The sequence below is a fragment of the Rhinatrema bivittatum genome, chromosome 7, assembly GCF_901001135.1.
Source record: "Rhinatrema bivittatum chromosome 7, aRhiBiv1.1, whole genome shotgun sequence".
Lineage (NCBI taxonomy): Eukaryota > Metazoa > Chordata > Amphibia > Gymnophiona > Rhinatrematidae > Rhinatrema > Rhinatrema bivittatum.
In genome coordinates, this window is record NC_042621.1 from 158100889 (window position 1) to 158121067 (window position 20179).

The following is a 20179-nucleotide window of genomic DNA, read 5'->3' on the forward strand; positions in this document are numbered from 1 at the left end:
TGGAAGAGAATCCCCCTTCCCCAAAAGGTTTCCCAGTTCATAATAAAACTGAATCCCTCTTCTTTGCACCATTGTCTCATCCATGCATTGAGACTCCGGAGTACTGCCTGTCTCTGGAGACCTGTGCGTGGAACAGGGAGAATTTCAGAGAATGCTACCCTGGAAGTTCTGGATTTAAGCTTTCTACCTAAGAGCCTAAATTTGGCTTCTGGAACCTCACTCCTACATTTTCCTATGTCGTTGCTGCCCACATGTACCATGACATCCAGCTCCTCCCCAGCACTGTCTAAAATCCTATCTAGGTGACGCGTGAGGTCCACCAACTTTGCACCAGGTAGACATGTTACCAGACAATCCTCATGCCCACCAGCCATCCAGCTGTCTACATTCCTAATAATCGAATCTCCAACTATGATGGCCGACCTAACCCTTCCCTCATGCGTCCCCTATAAGGAAAGACTAAAGAGGTTAGGACTTTTCAGCTTGGAGAAGAGATGGCTGACGGGGGATATGATAGAGATGTTTAAATCATGAGAGGTCTAGAACGTGTTAATGTGAAACTTATTTACTCTTTCAGATAATAGAAAGACTAGGGGGCACTCCATGAAGTTAGCATGTGGCACATTTAAAACTAATTGGAGAAAGTTCTTTTTCACTCAACGCACAATTAAACTATGGAATTTGTTGCCAGAGGGTGTGGTTAGCGCAGTTGGTGTAGCTGTGTTTAAAAAAGGATTGGATAAGTTCTTGGAGGAGAAGTCCATTACCTGCTGTTAATTAAGTTGACTTAGAAAATAGCCACTGCTGTTACTAGCAACAGTAGCATGGAATAGACTTTGGGCCTCATTTTCCAAGCCGCTCGCACGCGATAAGGGACCTTTCGAACGCAAAAAGTCCCTTATCGCGTGCGATACCATGATGGGGGCGGAGTCGGCCCCGGAAGAGGAGGAGTCGGGGCATCACCAGGGCCGACTCTGCGCCGACGCCGTTGACAGTGAAAAGGTAGGTGCCTTTTCGCTGCCTATTTCGCTCCCAATAGCGGCACCTCCTATGGTGGCGCTATAGGGTACAAAACTGGCAGCAATCGCACCGCGACAGTACGATCGCTGCCGGCTAGCGCAGGCCCGCCCCCCGTTTCGGCCCCCCGCCCCTCATCTTCTAAAGTATCGCAGGCCTGCAATACTTTAGAAAATGAGGCCCTTAGTGTTTGGGTATTTGCCAAGTTCTTATGGCCTAGATTGGACACTGTTGGAAACAGAATGCTGGGCTTGATGGACCCTTGGTCTGACCCAGTATGGCATGTTCTTAAAATTAATATTTTCTGATTTTAACAGATTGAAAATAATAAAAAGGTAAATTTTGCATTTGGAAAAGTTTGAATACCCTTCCTGTCAATAATTACTTTTTAAAAGTTGTTCATAAAGCCCAAATAATTTATTGACTAGGCCTTCAATTAGTCAAATTTTGTATGGCCTTCCCCTATTTTGTAAGAGTGAATTATCTTTATTTTCAAATGTTCAGACTGCTACTTCAAGGAGCCCATGGTTGTCATAAGTAGACAGAACAACCATCACAACATGAGAGGTTCAAAGGGTCAAAGTATTTGACCAACCATGGAATTGTTTTCACCTGATAGAAGGCCTAATGCATCAATCAAATGTTTTGGCCTTATTAACAACTTGAAAAAATATTAATGAATCAACTGGAAGGGTGTCCAACTTTGGCACATGTCATATACCCATATATATAGTATAAAAAATGGAATACTTTGAGAGAAACCATTACAAAAAATGCAAGAAAATATAAGGGAATATAAATAATTGAAAACCTAACCAGAAATCTGCTCCAGAAATTGGACATTATACTCTTTACAAATTCAAGTAACATCCACATTTTGACTTGATAGACTTCCCTAATGATGTGTTTAAATCACATTAAATTCATCTGTATTAATACAAATACAGTATATTGTACAATATAATTTTAAATGCACAATGTAGAAATATAAAATAGACCATGATATCTTAACTTGAAGGGCATAACCAGAGTTAAAGAAAAAACTGAAAACAATCAAACCAAACCATGGAAAGAAAAACATATACAACTTCAAACATACAATACTTGCCTTAATTAATATGTTTGATAGTTGTCATCTGAACACTTTTTAAACAATAACAAGGAAACAAAATAGAATAAACAAAGAACAAACAAAAAAGTCTCATTTTTAACAAATTTATAAAACTACATCAGTTTTGTATCTGAACAAAGTAAATCAGTCTTAGAAATAACTCCTCTGTTTATACCACTTATTTGTCTCTATTGGAAATGAAACATTAGAAAATAATGTTTAGAGTTTTACACCATTGAGGAAATATTTCTGATTTAAACTATTTTACATTCTGGAAAAAAAAAACAAAACATTTTCCGGAATAAAAATGAAAAGTTGGAATTTAGTTTTTAACCTACTAATGGTTATAGAGAGCAAGCTCCAAAGTCATTCACCTAGGTAAATTGGCCTGCATAGTCCTACTTGAGCCAGCTAAAATTAAGTTCAGACTTCTATCCATACATTGTCAGGTTTGTGTTTGGGTTGAAAAGGACAACAATGATGTACATTCAATTTTCACAAGTACATGTGCAAAGTACATTGATGCATTTAGCTTGCTTACTTTATGCTAGCAATTAGATTCTTTTTGAAACTGAGCTAAAAGGACTCCTCAAAATTGGCCTATTTATGAACATTCTGGCTCTGATATTCAAAGCGCATTTAGCACTATTTAGCTGGATAAGCATCAGCTATGTGGCTGAGTAGCAGCCGCTGAATATGCGCCTATGTTCAGCAGCCACCACTGCTAAAAATTACATGCACAAAAAGTAGGAATGTAAGGGGTGGATCAGGGACGCAGCAAGTAATCCGTATAAATTATATAGCTAACTACTGTATTCCGAGTTAGCCTCATAAGTATACGTGCAAGTTTAGATGCCCAATAGAGCAGGCCTAAACGTAGACAGGTAGACTTATCTATCAGGGTCATTTATCAAAATGCATTATCGCGGGCATTAGGGCCCTAACGTCCGCGATAAGTATCGCATGTTTTACGGCACTATCGCAACTTGCATTGCAAATGCAAATTTTTTCAAAGGGGCAGGATTGGGGAGGGATCAATGGAAATAAGGGGCATTATCGCATGTTTTTAATTTTGGAAATAAATGGATCTTTTTTCTTGGTGTTAAGCTGTGCAATATGCCCAAAACAAAATATCACAAATTCTGTTTCAGGCATTTTGGGGCTGAGAGAGAGAAAGAGAGAGAGATGGAGAGAGAGAGAGTGAGCACCTCTGGTGTGGTACACATAGTAGTCAACTATTTATACTGCTATAGGAGGGCTAGCTAGTATCTTGAGATGAGGTTTTGGTAGTGGCCTAGGATTTTGGGGCCAATTTTACATTCAGAATGAGACGTATGAACAGCACAAAAGACCTCGGTGAAGATTTGAGGTGATTTGGAGCAAATAAAGTCAAACAAAGATGAGATTTGTACAATGTTCTCTCACCCTAGTTTGATGGACTCTCTACCAGAGTACTATCAATAATATATAATATTTAAGAGAGAAATATTTTGCATCTGTGGCTGGTTTTATTTTTTTCTTCCATGAATTACATCATCAGATCATGGTACAAAAAGGTACAAAAAAAATGAATATTTTTTTCTAATGCTGATTTTCACCTGGCTTCCTCTCTAATGCAAAAAGAATTATCTTGGAAGATCATAATATTTTATCAGTTATCTAGTGTATAATGGAAATAAACAAGTCTTATAAATTAAGATTTTTTTTTTTTTAGAAGTGAAGGAAAATGGAAGCCAATAAAATATTAGAAAGTTACCTTTATTTTCAACTTGCTTCTTTTTATATTCATATTTTATATGCTGTCAATTTTTACAATCAGAACACACACTATAGGCATGATGTATAAGGTATTCCAAATCATTTTAAAAAAATATTATTCATGAATCTTCTTCTAAAATGTTATAGCCATAAGATAAAGGGTTCTCTCTCCAAACCAATGACTACATCACTGAAGTGGTAAAAATGAAAACATATTTCACATACTTGGGTCTGAGAGAATGGAATCAGTTTTCGGTAAAAATTGGTCACAGCGCACTCCTTGGTAGCCTTCTTTGCACCTGGGTAAAGTGGATAAATGACATACACATGCAATAGTGAAAGGCCAGTTTCAATGTATCAGGCAACAAGTACAAATAAACATGTTTATTGGCTCCATCTAGAAAGCAACAGGCTTTTCATTTTGTTTCTTCTATATTGGCTACGTAAGTCTGTTCAAGTTTAAAAGTGACATGATATTTCCTCTGTCCTTCACTTTTTTTTGTGAATTCTTTCTCTAAATACTTTTCTGAGTTTCAAGGAGCTGATCAAAATGATTATCTTTAAGTGTGATTATTTTAAATAGATCCCTTATGACTTACAACATGTTCAGTAAACTCCAAGAATGGGAAAAAAATGCCAAAGCAGATGGCAGGAATATGTTCTAAGAGTCCCATACATAATGAAAAATGTTTTTCTACGAGGTCTGACTATAGTGCTGATTGCAATGGTATCATACAATGTCAAATTAAAAAGTGCTCTTTTATTTATGTTTAAAATGCATCATGCCTTTGGATGATTTGCTGTAACCATCTGTATTTTTCACTTTACACAGTTAGGGGGACTTTCAGGACAAAATACTTATCCAAAACTCTTCCATTTTTAGTTCTGCTATAGACTGAGATTTGGGGTAAAGAAATGGCAGTGATCTGAAATAGAAATGACAGCATGATGTTTCTGTATTGCTAAAGAACTTCATGTGGTTATAAAGGATATGCTTACTGTATCTTGGCCCCTTTGGCAAAACTAGCAACTTTTCCTTCCTGTGCCAACTAAACGAACAGAATGAAATTAACTTTTTATATCATATTTTTATCAGACTACTTTAAATTCAAAGAGGGAATACAGACGGTATATATTGCTTTCTAGTCATTAATTTGTACTTCAGTGAGCAAGGCGTTTACTTATACCTATGACATTTCTGGGATTAATCTACTCACCATTACAGATTGTTTAATTAAGATGACTTCCGCCCCTCACATAGCTAGACCATAGGCCACTACTCAGCCACAGCTCCTAGAAACTCTGACCTGGTGAGGTTAAGATGGCTTCAACTATATGCTTCCCAGCCTTCCCTTCTTCCTGAAATTGGCAAGAGTGGAAAAGGGAAATTGGTGGAGGCCAACTGATGGCCACAAGGAAGCTTTCCCACCAGCAACAGCTAGGCCACGGGCTGGTGATGGAGGGTGGGAGGAGGACTGGGAGGAGGACTGGAGAACAGAGGCTTATTTAGGCCAATGTGCACCATATTCCCTCTTTGTTGACTCAATAGATATTTTCTATTCTCAGTTTAGCAAGTCTGCTGCCATACAAAAACTGAATAATTAAGAGTAAAAATCAATGAATGTATTTCACACTCTGCATATAGTATGAGTTTTCACCCATGATCACAGTTTAAAATATTATGTTACATGTTTTGATAACAAAAGGCAAGGAATCAGTGAATAAATGAGACAGCCAAAATAAAGTAGTCTGGCTGCTGTTAGTCCATTTGAAGGCACAGAAATAAAAAGTAACCAAATAAAATAAAGGTTTATATATATATATATATATATATATATATATATATATATATATATATATATATATATAATTTGTTTGTTCGTTTGTTTTTGTATAGTGCTCGTAGTGCTTAAAACACTACGAGCATGGAATACTATAGCATAATAAACTAGATTATCAAACAATATTTTATACAAAAATAATTTATTTTATTAATTGTTTTATTCATAAATATTCAAATCACATCACATAATAAAATCATAGGGATATATCCTTCTCACAAACCAATGCCACATATAGACAAAATGCAAACAATGCAAAAATCAAATCGAAGAGTTCTGGTTTCCAGTTAGTCAACAGTCCTACTTTCTGGTTAATCGTCAGTCAAATAATGAAGTTTTAATAATCCTTTATGCAATATTCAATAAGTCCTTCATAATAAAGAGTCTATGTGAGAATACAAACACTTTCAAACTGATAAAGCTGATTGACCTCAAAGATAATCCTATATGTTTCTGCTTGAGCCGATGCAACTGGAACAGGTGCAACTCATCTGACCTCGACAAAGGCCTTTTACTGTTTCACTGAATGTGGTTTCTTCAAATGGAAGAAATGTATCAAGAACTCTGGGCAATATTAAAATATTGATAAGAAAACTTATGGGCTAATTTTTAAACCCAGGCAAATACCAATACGGAGAGATTTGCATGTGACTGGGGCCCTCGCGCACCATGTGCATTTTCAAAGCAGCCCTCCACGCGCATATCTCCAGGTACATGCGGAAGAGTTGGGTTTCAAAAAAGGGGCGGGCTGGGAGCAGGATCTGGGTGAGGTGTGGGCAGGCCAGGACAGCACCATTAGGCACAGTCCCAGTGAATCATGTGATGACAGGTGGCCGGTGTGCGGAACTTACTGCTGCTCAGGAGAGCAGGTAGGTTAAAAAAAAAAAATTAGGTTAGTTAGGGGGAGGTTTATGGGTCAGGGCAGAGAGGGGAAAAGGGAGGAAGGCCCAATCAAGGTGATGTGTGCTTCTAACTAAAATCCCCCCCTTACACTCGTGAGTCGGCAGCCACCTGCACATGCGCACACTGATGTAAAATTGGACACGCATGTGCACTTGGGTATCTGCTTTTATAACATGCACATGATGATGTGCACATATTATAAAATAGGCATGTCCATGTGAGTGTGCCGAGAACCGCGTACACATAGATTCCCTCATGCTCCTTTTAAAATGTACCCTTTAATGAATACTCTAGAGATGTAGCATATTAATGTTATATTTGCAAAAGCAGCAATGCCGAGATATTCTAAACATATTGTAATATCATGGACAACAAATAGGTCTACTGTAACACAGCAACATATTTTGCATTTTGTCTGTATGCAGTATGGGTTTGTCAGGTGGATATCTGCCTATGAATTATGTGATGTGATTAGAATGTTTATAAATAAAACAAATAAAATAAACATTTGTATTTAAAATATTATTGTTTGATAATGTAGTTTATTATGCTATAGTGTTCTGTGCTCATAGGGGTAGATTTTAAAAAATAGCGTGATCGCGTACTTTTGTTGGCTCACCAGGCGCAAACAAAAGTACGCTGGATTTTATAAAATACGCGCGTAGCCGCGCGTATCTTATAAAATCCGGGATCGGCGGGCGCAAGGCTGCCGATTTTGGGCAGCCTGCGCGTGCCGAGCCGCACAGCCTGCCTCCATTCCTTCCGAGGCCGCTCCGAAATTGGAGCGGCCTCGGAGGGAACTTTCTTTCACCCTCCCCTCACCTTCCCCTCCCTTCCCCTACTTAACCCACCCCCCCGGCCCTATCTAACCCCCCCCCTACCTTTATCCATGGATTTACGCCTACCGGAGGCAGACGTAAATCCGCGCGCGCCAGCGGGCTGCTGGTGCGCCAAGACCCGACCCAGGGGCTGTTCCAGAGGGCGCGGCCATGCCCTCGGAACACCCCCGGGCCGGCGCCATGCCCCCGGGCCCGCCCCCGAAACACTGCATCATTTGGTGACGCCCCCGACACGCCCCTTTTAAAAAGCCCGGGGACTTATGCGCATCCCGGGGCTCTGCGCGCGCCGGCAGCCTATGCAAAATAGGCGCGCCAGCGCGCGAGGGCCCTGCTCGCATAAATCCGGCCGGATTTACGCGGGCAGGGCATTTAAAATCCGCCTGATAGTGTTATACATAGTCAGTATTCTTTGGAACATTTCTGGACATTTTCACTGCTCTCTCTCGATATATATTGTACTCTCTTCTTTCTCTCTCACTCACTCTCTCTCTGTATATATATATGTATAGATACAAAAAAATCAGGTAATATGTAAGTATATAAGGTGCTCAACAAACAAACCCAAATATACTCCAAAGGAGTAGGAAAAAAGCACGAATATAAATAAATGTGGTACAATTTAAAAAGGTAAATCTTTATTAATATTTGTTCAAAAATGATAAAATGCAAGGATAACTTAGCCCCCCTAAATATATCACATCAAACAACCACACACGTGTCTCTATGTGTATGCATAGGTTTAACAATCAAAAATAAGTATTTCCCAACTGCAACGTTAATTTAACATGGCAACCATTCATATTCCAAGTTTATGTAGTTAGATAAAATATGTATGTGTTAACATTACATGTGCTCATCTATCAACAACAGTTGCAATGTATATCAAATAGAGATGAGCTTCCTTTTTTTCTACCGGGTCATTTTTTGAGTCGGATGCTTCAGGGTAAAGTTTGCTTTTCCTCGGTTAGTTTTCTGGAAAAACGACCAAAAACTAAACGGTGAAAAATGAAACCGGCCCAAAAAACAATGTGGGAAAGCGAAGCTAAAAAAAAACCCACCCCAAGCATTAAAATTCACTTTAATACATTAATACAACCCCCCTCCACCATCCTGAACTCTCCCCAAGACTTACTAACATCCCTGGTGGTTCAGCGGGGTCCCGCGAGGGATTTCTTCCTCCGTGCTGTCGGGCTGTCTGGTCTGCCTCGATCACAATGGCACCAATAGCCTTTGACCTACTATGTCACAGGGGCTACCAGTGCCATTGGTCAGCCCCATCACATGGCCATTGGTGCCATCTTGTGCTCCTACCATGTGACAGGGGCTGACCAATGGCACCGGTAGCCCCTGTGACATAGTATGGGCAAAGGCAATTGGCGCTATTTTCATTACTGGCAGCCGATGGTCCGAGTGCAGGAGGTCGTTCCCAGACCCCCGCTGGACTTTTGGCAAGTCTTGTGGAGGTCAGGAGGGTCCCCAAGACTTGACAAAAGTCCCTAGTGGTCCAGCGGGGATCTGGGAGCAACCTCCTACACTCGGACCGTCGGCTGCCAGTAATCAAAATGGCGCCGATAGCCTTTGCCCATACTATGTCACAGGGGCTACCAGTGCCATTGGTCAGCCCCTGTCACATGGTAGGAGCACAAGAAGGTGCCAATGGCCATGTGACAGGGGCTGACCAATGGCACTGGTGACATAGTAGGTCAAAGGCTATCGGCACCATTTTGATCGAGGCAGGCCAGACAGCCCGATAGCACGGAGGGAGAAATCCCTCGCGGGACTCTGCTGGACCACCAGGGATGTTAGTAAGTCTTGGGGAGGGATTGGGTTGGTGGGGGGGGTTGTATTACAGTGAATTTTAATGCTTGGGGTGGTTTTTTATTTAAAAAAATAAAATGTGCCCCTCCCCCCGTACAAACCTGAAAAACTAATTTTCCTCATAGTTTGGGGAAAATCAGTTTTGGGGTTCGGGACACCCGACCCATGACAAATTAGGCAATTTCATTGAAATTGCCTAATTTGTGATAAACGAACCACATCTCTAATAGTAAATGCCAGATCTTATCAAAGATATATATCACAAGGTCATTATAATATAATTAACATTAAACCTGATGCTTTTCTACTTTACAATTTTTTTTTTTATTGTTACATGTCTTTTCCCATCATATAAACCATTGGTGTAGAGTCCAAAGAAAAGGCAAAAGAAAATTAAGTTTTGATCATTTTTATTAAAATTGATTAGTCTAAAAAAATATTTAAAAGGCAGTTTCCTAACAAACCCTTAGATTCATGAAAATGCTATAAATTTTGCATGAATAATGCCCGTGATAACAAAGGGGCAAGGGTAGGGTAATTTTTGACTTACTACAACATACATTAAATTTAATATGCCTGTGATAGTTTCACTTTGCAGTAAAGTGCTCAGAAAGGTATTTCCTTGTTTTGGGCTAGGAGAGAGAGAGAGGAGAACATCTTTATAAGGCTCTCATATTAGTCAACTTTTTATAGCTAGATGGCAGTTCTTGTTGGCAGGCCAGTAGTGCAGCAGGAAATTAAATAGGGTAAAAAAGAGCGACCAGTGGGCCTGACGATGGTTCAGGCATTGGGCCCGGTATAAATACTCAAGGTTTTTATGATCTGTGAAAACGATAATTTGATGCTGAGCTCCCTCGAGCCAGGGACACCACTCCTTGAAGGCTAGCTTGATAGCCAGAAGCTTCTTATCTCCAATGGCATAATTTCTCTCAGCTGGAGAAAAGTCCTTGGAGAAAAAGGAGCATGGATGTAAGGTGTGATTAGCAGAGTACTGACTTAAGACCGCCCCTACTCCCTCGGCGGAGGCGTCAACTTTCACGATGAATGGACGTCTGGGATCAGGATGCTGGAGACAGGGCTCGCAGAGAAAGGTGGCTTTTAGGTCCTGAAATGCAGTAATGGCCTCAGGTGGCCACTGAAATGGATTTGCCCCTTTGCGGGTCAAGGCAGTAAGTGGTGCTGCCAGGGAGGAGTAGTGATGGAGTAATCAGAGAAAATTCTTTTTCTCTCAACGCACAATAAAGCTCTGGAATTTGTTGCCAGAAGATGTGGTTAGTGCAGTTAGTGTAGCTGGGTTCAAAAAAGGTTTGGATAAGTTCTTAGAGGAGAAGTCCATTAATGGCTATTAATCAAGTTTACTTAGGGGCAGATTTTAAAAAGTTGCGCGAGCGCGTACTTTTGTTCGCGCAGCAGGCGCGAACAAAAGTACGCCTGATTTTATAAGATACGCGCGTAGCCGCGCGTATCTTATAAAATCTGGGGTCGGCGCGCGCAAGGCAGCGCAAAATCGGCAGCCTGCGCTCGCCGAGCCGCGCAGCCTGCCTCCGTTCCCTCCGAGGCCACTCCGATTTCGAAGTGGCCTCGGAGGGAACTTTTCTTCGCCCTCCCCGCACCTTCCCCTCCCTTCCCCTACCTAACCCACCCCCCCGGCCCTATATACCCCCCCTTACCTTTGTCGGCAAAGTTACGCCTGCTGGAAGCAGGCGTAACTTTGCACGCGTCGGCCGGCAGCCCCACTCCGTCCTCCGGTCCCGGGGGCTGGTCCGGAGGCCTCGACCACGCCCCCGGGCCGGCGCAACGCCCCCGGGTCTGCCCCCGAAACACCACGGCCCGCCCCCGAAACGCCGTGTCAGTAGGCCCCGCCCCCGGAGACGCCCCCTTACAAAATCCCCGGGACTTACGCATGTCCCGGGGCTTTAGGCGCGCCGGCTCACGAGGGCCCTGCGCGCGTAAATCTGGAAGGATTTACGCGCACGGGCCTTTGAAAATCCGCCCCTTAGGGAATAGCCACTGCTATTAATTCCATCAGTAGCATGGGATCTTCTTAGTGTTTGGGTAATTGCCAGGTTCTTGTAACCTGGATTGTAAACCCCACTATGCAATTAAATGCCGGGACCTGAAAAGGGGGTGGTCTGGGGGGGGGGGGGGGCGGGCGGAGAGGGGCAGTCTAGCGGGTGGGGCTGGAGGTGCCAGTACAGCGGCATAAGTTGCTTCTGCTCCGGAGGAACAGCAACTTAAAAAACAAAAAAACTAGGTAAGGTGGGTTAGGTTTAGGGGGTGGGGAGGAGAGGAGAAGAGGAAGGGAGGCTAGGGTAGGGGTAGGGAAGTCCCCCCCCCCTTTCCATTCCTTAATTGGTGCAGACTGGAAGGAAACTGGGGAAAGCTGCGATGTGTCGCTGTGCAAAACTAGCTAAAATCTATACCCCTTGTGCGTGCCAGTGTGTGCATGTTATAAAATCACGCATCCATGTGTGCGTGACGGGTACAGAGTGCACATGGAGGCACGCACATATTTTTTTTAAATCTACCCTTTACAGAATAGCCACTGCTGTTACTGGCATTAGTAACATGGGATCTATTTAATCTTTGGGTACTTGCCAGGTACTTGTAACCTGGATTGTGTACTGTGGGAAGCAGGATGCTGAACTTGATGGACCCTCAATCTGACCCAGTATAGCAACTTCTTTTGTTCTTATGAGTTATTTAATGTTGTTAATAAAATTACTCAGTTTTCTATGCATACCTTCACCGATTTTTCACCAGTTAAATGTGGGGAATTTGCAGATTAAGTTTTTGAAAAAGTTACAGCTAGTTTCCTCTGCTTTTCCATTAGATATCATTATATCAAAGGATTACTCCTTGGATTGTGCATGTGATTGTTTTTCTGAGCTCTGCACTTCTGAAGTAGTAGAAATAGCTTCCAATTTGAAAAATTCAACATGCTCTCTAGATCTGTTTTCATCTGCTGTCTTAAAAATTGGGCAAAAAGAGATGGAACCTTTTTTGACAAAAATTGTTTACCTATCATTCTATGAAGGTCATTTTTCTCCTTAGCTAAAACAAGCTAAGGTACAACTGGTTCTAAAGAAACTTAATCACACTGCCACTGATTTATTCCATTACTACCTATATCCTCAGTTCAGTTCTTTCAGAGGTAATTGAGAGCCTTGCATTAAGACAACTGAAGGAATTTCTGAATGATAATGTAATTCTAGACCAATATCAATTTGTCTTCTAATAGTGCCAAAGTACTAAGACTTTTTTGTTCTCCAGCTTGGATAAATTTTAAAGGGGATTTGATGAATACCAACAGTTTTTCTTGATATTTCTTCAGCATTTGACACAATAAATCATAACATTTTGCTTTCCAGACTCACTGATCTTGGTCTGCAAAGTAAAGTGCTTGCATGGTTCAGTCTTAACTCTCTGCTCATGTCCAGTGCATTTCCATATCAATAATAACTCTTACTTGATATGGAAACCCACTTAAAACAGGGCTCAGCCCTATCTGCCTCTTTATTTAATATCGGCATGCAGCCTTCATGTAGGGTTCTGGCCAATCTTAATCTAGACTATAAAATGTTCAGATGGCATCCAGCTTGCTGTGCCTATTACTTTTTCTAAGGAGAAAATTTTGCAACGGTGTCATCAATGGCTTCTAACTAATAAGTTGACAACAGCTAGCATAAGGCTCGCCGGTCTCCTTTCCATCTTTTATACCTTGTTAAACTCAGTTCTTTGTTTCCGTTATACCATCCTGTTTACTGTAAGACATTATCATGTCATGGTTATTGTTGGAATGTAAACAGACTTGATTGTTAACTCTGTTACTTGAATATCGGTATATAAAAGTGCTAAATAAATAAAATAAATAAAGTTAGTCTTAAATATTAAAAAATCAGAGATCCTATATTTGGCCTATACATTGTATGATAATGTTCCATCAAATCTTACAATTTATCATTTGCTATATTGTTTGCAAGGCTAGTGTTATGACCGTCGGCCGCGGCCAACCGTGGCTGACCCAACTCACATCATGTCATGCCTGACTCTCCACTCCAGGTGAACTCGCGGCTGTGGCCAGCCACTACTGCCACATTCCTCCTGGATTTCCGTGCCCCACATGGTGGCTGGGACACTGCCGACCAACGCTCGACTCTGGGCCTCCTTAGGAGAGTGCATGCCATCTGTCCGCCCTTTAAAGGCCCAATGGCGAGAACTCCAGGGTTGTCCCTGGCTGATGACATCACAAGCCTGAGATATTTAAGCACCTCCGTTGACCTCCGCTAACTGACTTGACAATGAGTTCCCTGAGCTCCTCTGGTGCTTGTTCCTGTTCTCTGGACCTGCGGTTCCTGCCTTGGATCTCTACTCTCGGACTGTGGACTCTGGCTCTGTGTACCGGCTCCTCGGGAGCCTGTTCCATGCTTCCCCACTCCTCAGGGTAGCCTCTGCGCTACTATGCCAGAGATCCTGTCTCCACACTTCCCTGCTCCTTGGGGTAGCCTCAGCATTACCACACTAGAGATCCTGTCTCAATGCTTCCCCGCTCCTCGGGATAGTCTCAGCTTTGCTACACCAGAGATCCTGTCTCTATGCTTCCCCGATCCTCAGGGTAGTCTCAGAATTACTACACCAGAGATCCTGTCTGCATGCTTCCCCGCTCCTCGGGGTATCCTCAACTTCATATACTAGAGATCTTATTTCCATGCTTCCCCGCTCCTCGGGGCAGCCTCAGTGTTACCTCATCAGGGGGTCCTGTCTCCACGCTCCCCATTCCTCGGGGTCTGCCCTGCATACTCCAGCATTGGAGAGCCTTCCTCCGGTATATGCTCTGTCCAGATCTGCCCAGCACTGCAATATCATTGAATTGACTCTCTGTCCCTGGTCCTCAGGGCACCCTGCAGTACAGCTATAGTACAGGTGCCTGCGATCACGTGGCTGTGACGCAGGCAGTTCTTCTACACCTCCTCTCTCCTGGACCACAGCCGTGCTCCTGTTGCCTTTGTTCCTGTCAACCTTGCTTCCCGATGGTGGGGATTTGTGGGGCCCAACCCTGCAGGTTGCGTCAACTCCCACCTCAAGCCAAGGGTCCACAAAATCTACAAAACCTAACAGCTAGGAATTTGGCCACTGTATGATATTACATTATCATTTTCTTTTCATATTAAATAGACAGCTCAGAAAGCTTTTTTTTAACTGAAAATCCTATAGAATCTCTGATCTATTTATCACTGGATCTTTTTTGCATGGTGTTTCATTCTCTTGTGGCTCATGGATTAGATTTGGGGCTTTCTAGCAGTACTGTGTAATGAGGTACAACCCGCCCTGAGGCCGCAAAAACAGAGTTGTACTAAAAAAGAGAGAAACAACACCTGAGTTAGACAGCAGGGGGCATTGAAGGCCTTGAAAAGAACTACATCTCCCAGGTTTAGGGAGACACAGCTTGACCTATGGGCCAGAGAAGAAGTGGAGTAGGCAGCTGAATCAAGCACTAGTGAATCTGACACACCTGAACCCATGGTAATAGAGGAGGAGGGCATGCCTCAATGGTGTAGATGGTCTGAAAAGTCCTGTTCTTCAGAGACTGAGGAGGAGATGGAGGTGGATTTCCTGACAGAGTCCTCCTCAGAATCTGCCATGGAGACAGAGTGAGTGACAATGTTGGGGGAAGGGTGGTTCTAAAGTATTAGTAAGAATGCTTTTGCCCTTTAGTTAACCTGCATGGATTTGCTGTGTGTTTGGTTTGAGAAGGCCACAACCTGCTGCACAACTGAGGGGAGTTGGGGCAAGTTGTGCAACTCCCAAGCAGGGTGGTGATTTGGCCGAAAAAGCCTGATTTGTTGCCCCACAAGAAAGGGAGTTCTTTGAACCTTTGGGGAGATTGTTAGAAAAAGAACTTGATCAAGGGACTGAGACGTTCTGCTTATGCTCTGTTGTTTTTGTATTTTACTCGGGTGGAACTTGGCGGGACTCTGAGCCAAGCAGTTCCTGGGTTTAAGGATGGGCTGTCCTGAGGCCAGGAGGCCTGCAGCAAGGCCCTACAGAACCAAAGTAGTTGCTAGGACTAACAGCTGAGGATACCAGGGGGCAAAAAGTTTCTGAATGGGAGACCGCTCAGAGCTGGACTGGCGACTTGGAAGTGACTTCGGAGGTAGACCACAACAACTGTTAGACCTTTGCAGGTGGCCCAGAATTCATTCACATGCTTGATAGTTGGTGTGTCATGTTGGTAATATGTGTTGCCTACACATCCAATTATGTGTCAGGTAAAAATTAAGGTTATTCTGATGGTTTTTAAAGCCTTGCATGGTTTCATACCTTCCTGCATTACCAAAACTCTAAAATGATATGTTCCTGGTTGACACATTTGATCCCAAGGAAGAAATTTGCTTGAGGTTCCATCTTTTTGCCATATTAGATTGTGTCGAGATGAGAAAATGACTTTTTGCTGTCACTGGTCCTGCTCTTTACCTAATGCCTTATAAGCTGAGATTTAAGACCTTTAGGCAAAGGCTGAAAGGGTATCTGTTTGAGCAGGACTTTAGGGATTTGTAATCACTATTGTTTTAAACCTTGTACCTAAGGAAAGGATAATTGAGCAGGTATTTATAGCTAATTCAACTTAAGTTTGTAGTCCAGCACTTAATAACTTACAATTTAATTCCCCTAGTAAATTAGTTTAGTTCTATATTATGCCAGTTTTATGTTGTACTTTTGTCATAGGATTGTGTAAATTTTTATGGAACCTGCTCAAGACCATGGATACGTGGGCTATAAATAATTTTAAATGATATTAAATTAAAAATCTGCTATATCTGCTATTGCTCTTTATTCAAAATATCCTAAGAGAAAGCTGCCCGAGCTAATGGAAAATTAGATAAGATAGAAGCAATTTTTGCAGAATCACATGGCATCTACAGGTCCAAATAGGATCCTCCATCTCCATAGAAAATAGCTGCTGGCAAAGAAAATGAAACCTCTTTTACCATATTAATGAAGAAGCTACAATCACTAAAGATACCAATGACAGAGGATAAGGGTGCAACTAAAGACATTTAAATGGAGACAATTTCCTTTAGAGCACAATTGTCTATTTCAAACTGAATCCCACAATTTTTTTTAGGCACACATCCTTACCCCTCTTTTCAATTATTGTATTCATAGTTCCTACATATAGAGTAAAAATCAGAATTTCTGCTTGGGGCAAACCCACTTCTTTTCACAATCCTTTAAGCTTGCTTTGAAATGTTAGTGTCAGGAAATAAATCTCTCCTCAGTTCAAAAACAGTCAGCCACAGAGTTAACACACAATAATTCTCAGGCATGCTATCAGCCTCAACTGTTGATCCTCAGTCCATCAGATACCAACACTTTCTCCTTAAGTTGCTTCTATTATAGCAAACTTATTCATGGACCCATCATGGCATCTTCAGAGGGGAAAGCTTGTAATCCCCTCTTAATGCTTCAGCATGTTAGCATTAAAGAAAGGCAAGATGTCCTACAGATAAAGCAGCGGAAAAGAGAGGAAAAATCCAGATTGCTGAAGAAAAAAAAAAACTGCAGTTACCAGCTGGCAGCTATCTTGACCCCACCTTCCCCCCCATCTATGAAGTTTAAATATAGGTATTGTAAGTTAAATCATTCATAATCATTATGGGTACTGAAAGACATACAAGAGGAAAAAATAGAGACAAATGTGCAAAGATACTGTGACTGGATCTATATTCAGAGGGGCAGAATAAGTGGAACACAGGAGACCTCTCACAGCACTATAGACCAGCCACAGAGACAAAAGTCAGACTGAGCTGAACAAAGGAAAAGCAAGAGAGAAATAAAAGGGGAGGTCTAAGTTTTACCTCCCTCAACAGGGTCCACGCCTTGGGGGGGGGGGGGGGGGGCTGCATAGAATAAATGTGGTAATGAGAAGTCATAGGACGTAAAGGAGCAAGAAGTAGAACCTGGGAATCTCTCACAGGGAAGAGAGAAGGTGAAAACCCCAGCCGGGTAGAACCTGAAAAGAAAGCCTCAGGGAGGAGAAGCTGAAGAAGAAGAATGTTTGAGGAAGGTCTTGAAGAGAGGGAACTAAATGACTGACCAGATCCCCTCCCATAAGAGGCTTCTGGCAGACCAGTGAGAAGAACTTGGTGATCCAGAGGCTGTTTTAATGTTTTTTATTAATGCCAGCAAAGGGGAACCATGCTCACCTGATAGGAAGGATAGGAAAGCCTGAAAGAGAAATGAGGGAACTGAGAACTGTTAGGAATAATTAGTCTCACATAGCCCTTCTGTCACCTCAAGAAAGTTGTAGACATTGTGTTCTTTTTATTTGAACTTGTAATCCGTTCAATGTTACCCTATCTTTATAGTCACATGTTGTTTGTTTCACTGTAAAGCGCTTGTTGCTGATTTTCGTTTAATGTGAGCAGACGAGATGTTCCCAACGTTCATCGGTATATAAACTTCTAAATAAATACAATAAATTTTAATTTTTGTTATAGAAGCATAAAATATACACTGGTTTTATATATGAGAGATATTTTAAGTTTGTTTAACAGAGTAAATCACGTATGTTACAAAGGTTATGAAAGCATCTGTATCTAGCCCAAAGTTAACTTGCACATTTCAGACATGTTTCCATTAACAACCCTACTTATAAGTAGTAATTTGCCAGTTAATCTTCTACTGATCAGGAGTGCATGAAAATGTCTCAGGGACAGTCTCAGGCTCTCTCTCTCTCTCTAAAAATTCAGGTCAGTCCTCTTAAAGGGTATGGTCAGAATCCTGTCTTGTGGCATGGAGGGCAGTCAACTGGACCGCCATCAGGCAAACAGGTTAACACCACAGTCCCAGGGCTGTAGGCCCATTGTGTATAGAAAACTATGTAAATTGTACAGGTGCAGGAGGCAGGTGTAAAAATTGGTTTAGCCTGCAAAGTCTTATGCAAGGATGAGATCAGTAAGTACTCCCAAAGTTAGTGTAGCAGGGCTGGGCTGGGCTAAGCTGGAGACTAGACGCCTTGTGTGAGACTTTGTTAAAAGTCTCATGAACAGTCTCAGGTGCAAAATCGCATATGTATATATGTGAATTTCATATGTGTAGTCTAAAATCTTTTTCTTCATCAGGACTTCATGTCTATGCACAGGATCCAAATGTCAATATTGATTGGAGATTACCACAATCCACTAGCATAGGATTGGTGGGTTTCTGATTTGACTACTTCTTAGCTGGTATGTGTTTGCATATTTTCACATGGATGATAACATGGGCTCAACGACATTTGGTAAATGGAATTGTGCCTCGTGACTGGATACAGGAGATTGTGTATTGCTTCTCCAGCGTTCATCGGCTCAGCTCGCAGTTTTCAGCTCAAAACGATAAGTTCTTTTTTGCTAGATATAGCGTTAAATCGCGCAGCAATTAAATATGATAATGAAGATTTGTTGATTTAAAAAAGGAGAAAACCTTTCAGTATAAGTAAAAGACAAGGAACTGTGTGTATTTTGAGAAAATCAATGATTGTTCAGTTTACAAAAAAAAGAAAAAATTGTGAGATTTTGAGATCAGTGATTACACAAAGCTAAAGGTGGTAACTTAATGTACCTGTTGAATTGTGGGGTTCATTAAGCAAGAACCATTTTCATATTTAAGTGTGAGCAAACAGCAAGTTGACCACTTTATTATATATGAGGTCTCTACTCACATCATAAAATAAGTTTCCATATATATGATGTTGGATTGGATAAAATGGATACGTGTGCAAATTTAAGTCCACTGGTATCAGCTAAATTGTAAGGTGAAGAGGGATGACTTGATATTGAGAACAATAGCAGCTTCTCAGTGCAGTTCTCATAAGCATTCACATTAGAATTGCAGGGGTCATCACATTGCTTGGCATCCATCTTCTGTTGCTTGGGCCTGAACACAGTTTGGTTCAGTTACACACTTTTTTTAAGGGTGACTGATTTATGACACTTTAAAAGTACTCAACAACTGCTAAGGATCTTCAGGAGAGACTCAAGCCAAACAGATGGAACAGAAGATGACAATATCTGGGATCCATCATAGATCATTACAATCACTGAAGTATTACAGTAAAAGAAATATGGTATTATATCAATTCATTATGGATTATACTGCACAGGCTATTGAAAAAATTTAAATTCCTTATGGGTGATTGGTATGCAAGCTCTCAATGGGTGGTAACATGCAATCCAATTAATTTTTACACCGTTATTCACAGAGGGCTAGATTTTAAAAGGGTTACGAGCATAAGGTAAGGCGTAACTTGTGCGACAGAGGTGGGGGGGGGGGTTAAATAGGGCCAGGGGGGTGGGTTAGGTAGGGGAAGGTGAGGGGAGGCGGCTATGTGCTTATCTTATAAAAGCCGGCGTGCGCTGTGTTTTAAAATGTACCCCTGAATATACCAAGATTTCAAAAGAAATCTGCAAAGTTTAAGTAGTTCAGATTGTCATAGAAGTATTATTTCTCTTAATAAAAATATATGTTAGTCTTGCAATACATATAATTCTGCTTAATTATTTGACAAATTATGCAAGTGGAAGTCCACTTTGAAAATCTATCTGATGAATATTCATTAGAGATGTCCTGAAAACATGACCCATTTGCTGCCCTCAGAAATTAGAAATAAATGCTACTGTTATAGACTATTAAAGGTTGCCACAGCAATTTTGTAGGTATTCATATCTATTTCAGTGGAGTTATATCCATTTTTGCAAACCACCTGAAAAAGTTATCCACTTTAATAAACCAACACTGTAACAGGATCAAACAAAAGGAATATCAAGAAAGGGATGGTAACTTTCAAATTGGTATGCAGGAGCACATTGGCACCCATACATCGGTCCTCACACAGGGATATGGCCATTTTA

The 20179-nt window shown here is 41.5% G+C and overlaps 1 protein-coding gene across 3 annotated transcripts in view; it reads right to left on the reverse strand.

Moving 5' to 3' along the window:
* Positions 1-20179, reverse strand: part of NRG3 (neuregulin 3) — a 1991595-nt gene that overhangs the window by 554743 nt on the left and 1416673 nt on the right. For all 3 annotated transcript variants that reach the window (XM_029609451.1, XM_029609452.1, XM_029609450.1), the window contains exon 3: positions 4112-4185. In XM_029609451.1, the coding sequence (XP_029465311.1) occupies positions 4112-4185 (74 nt within the window). The remainder of the gene's footprint in view (positions 1-4111; positions 4186-20179) is intronic.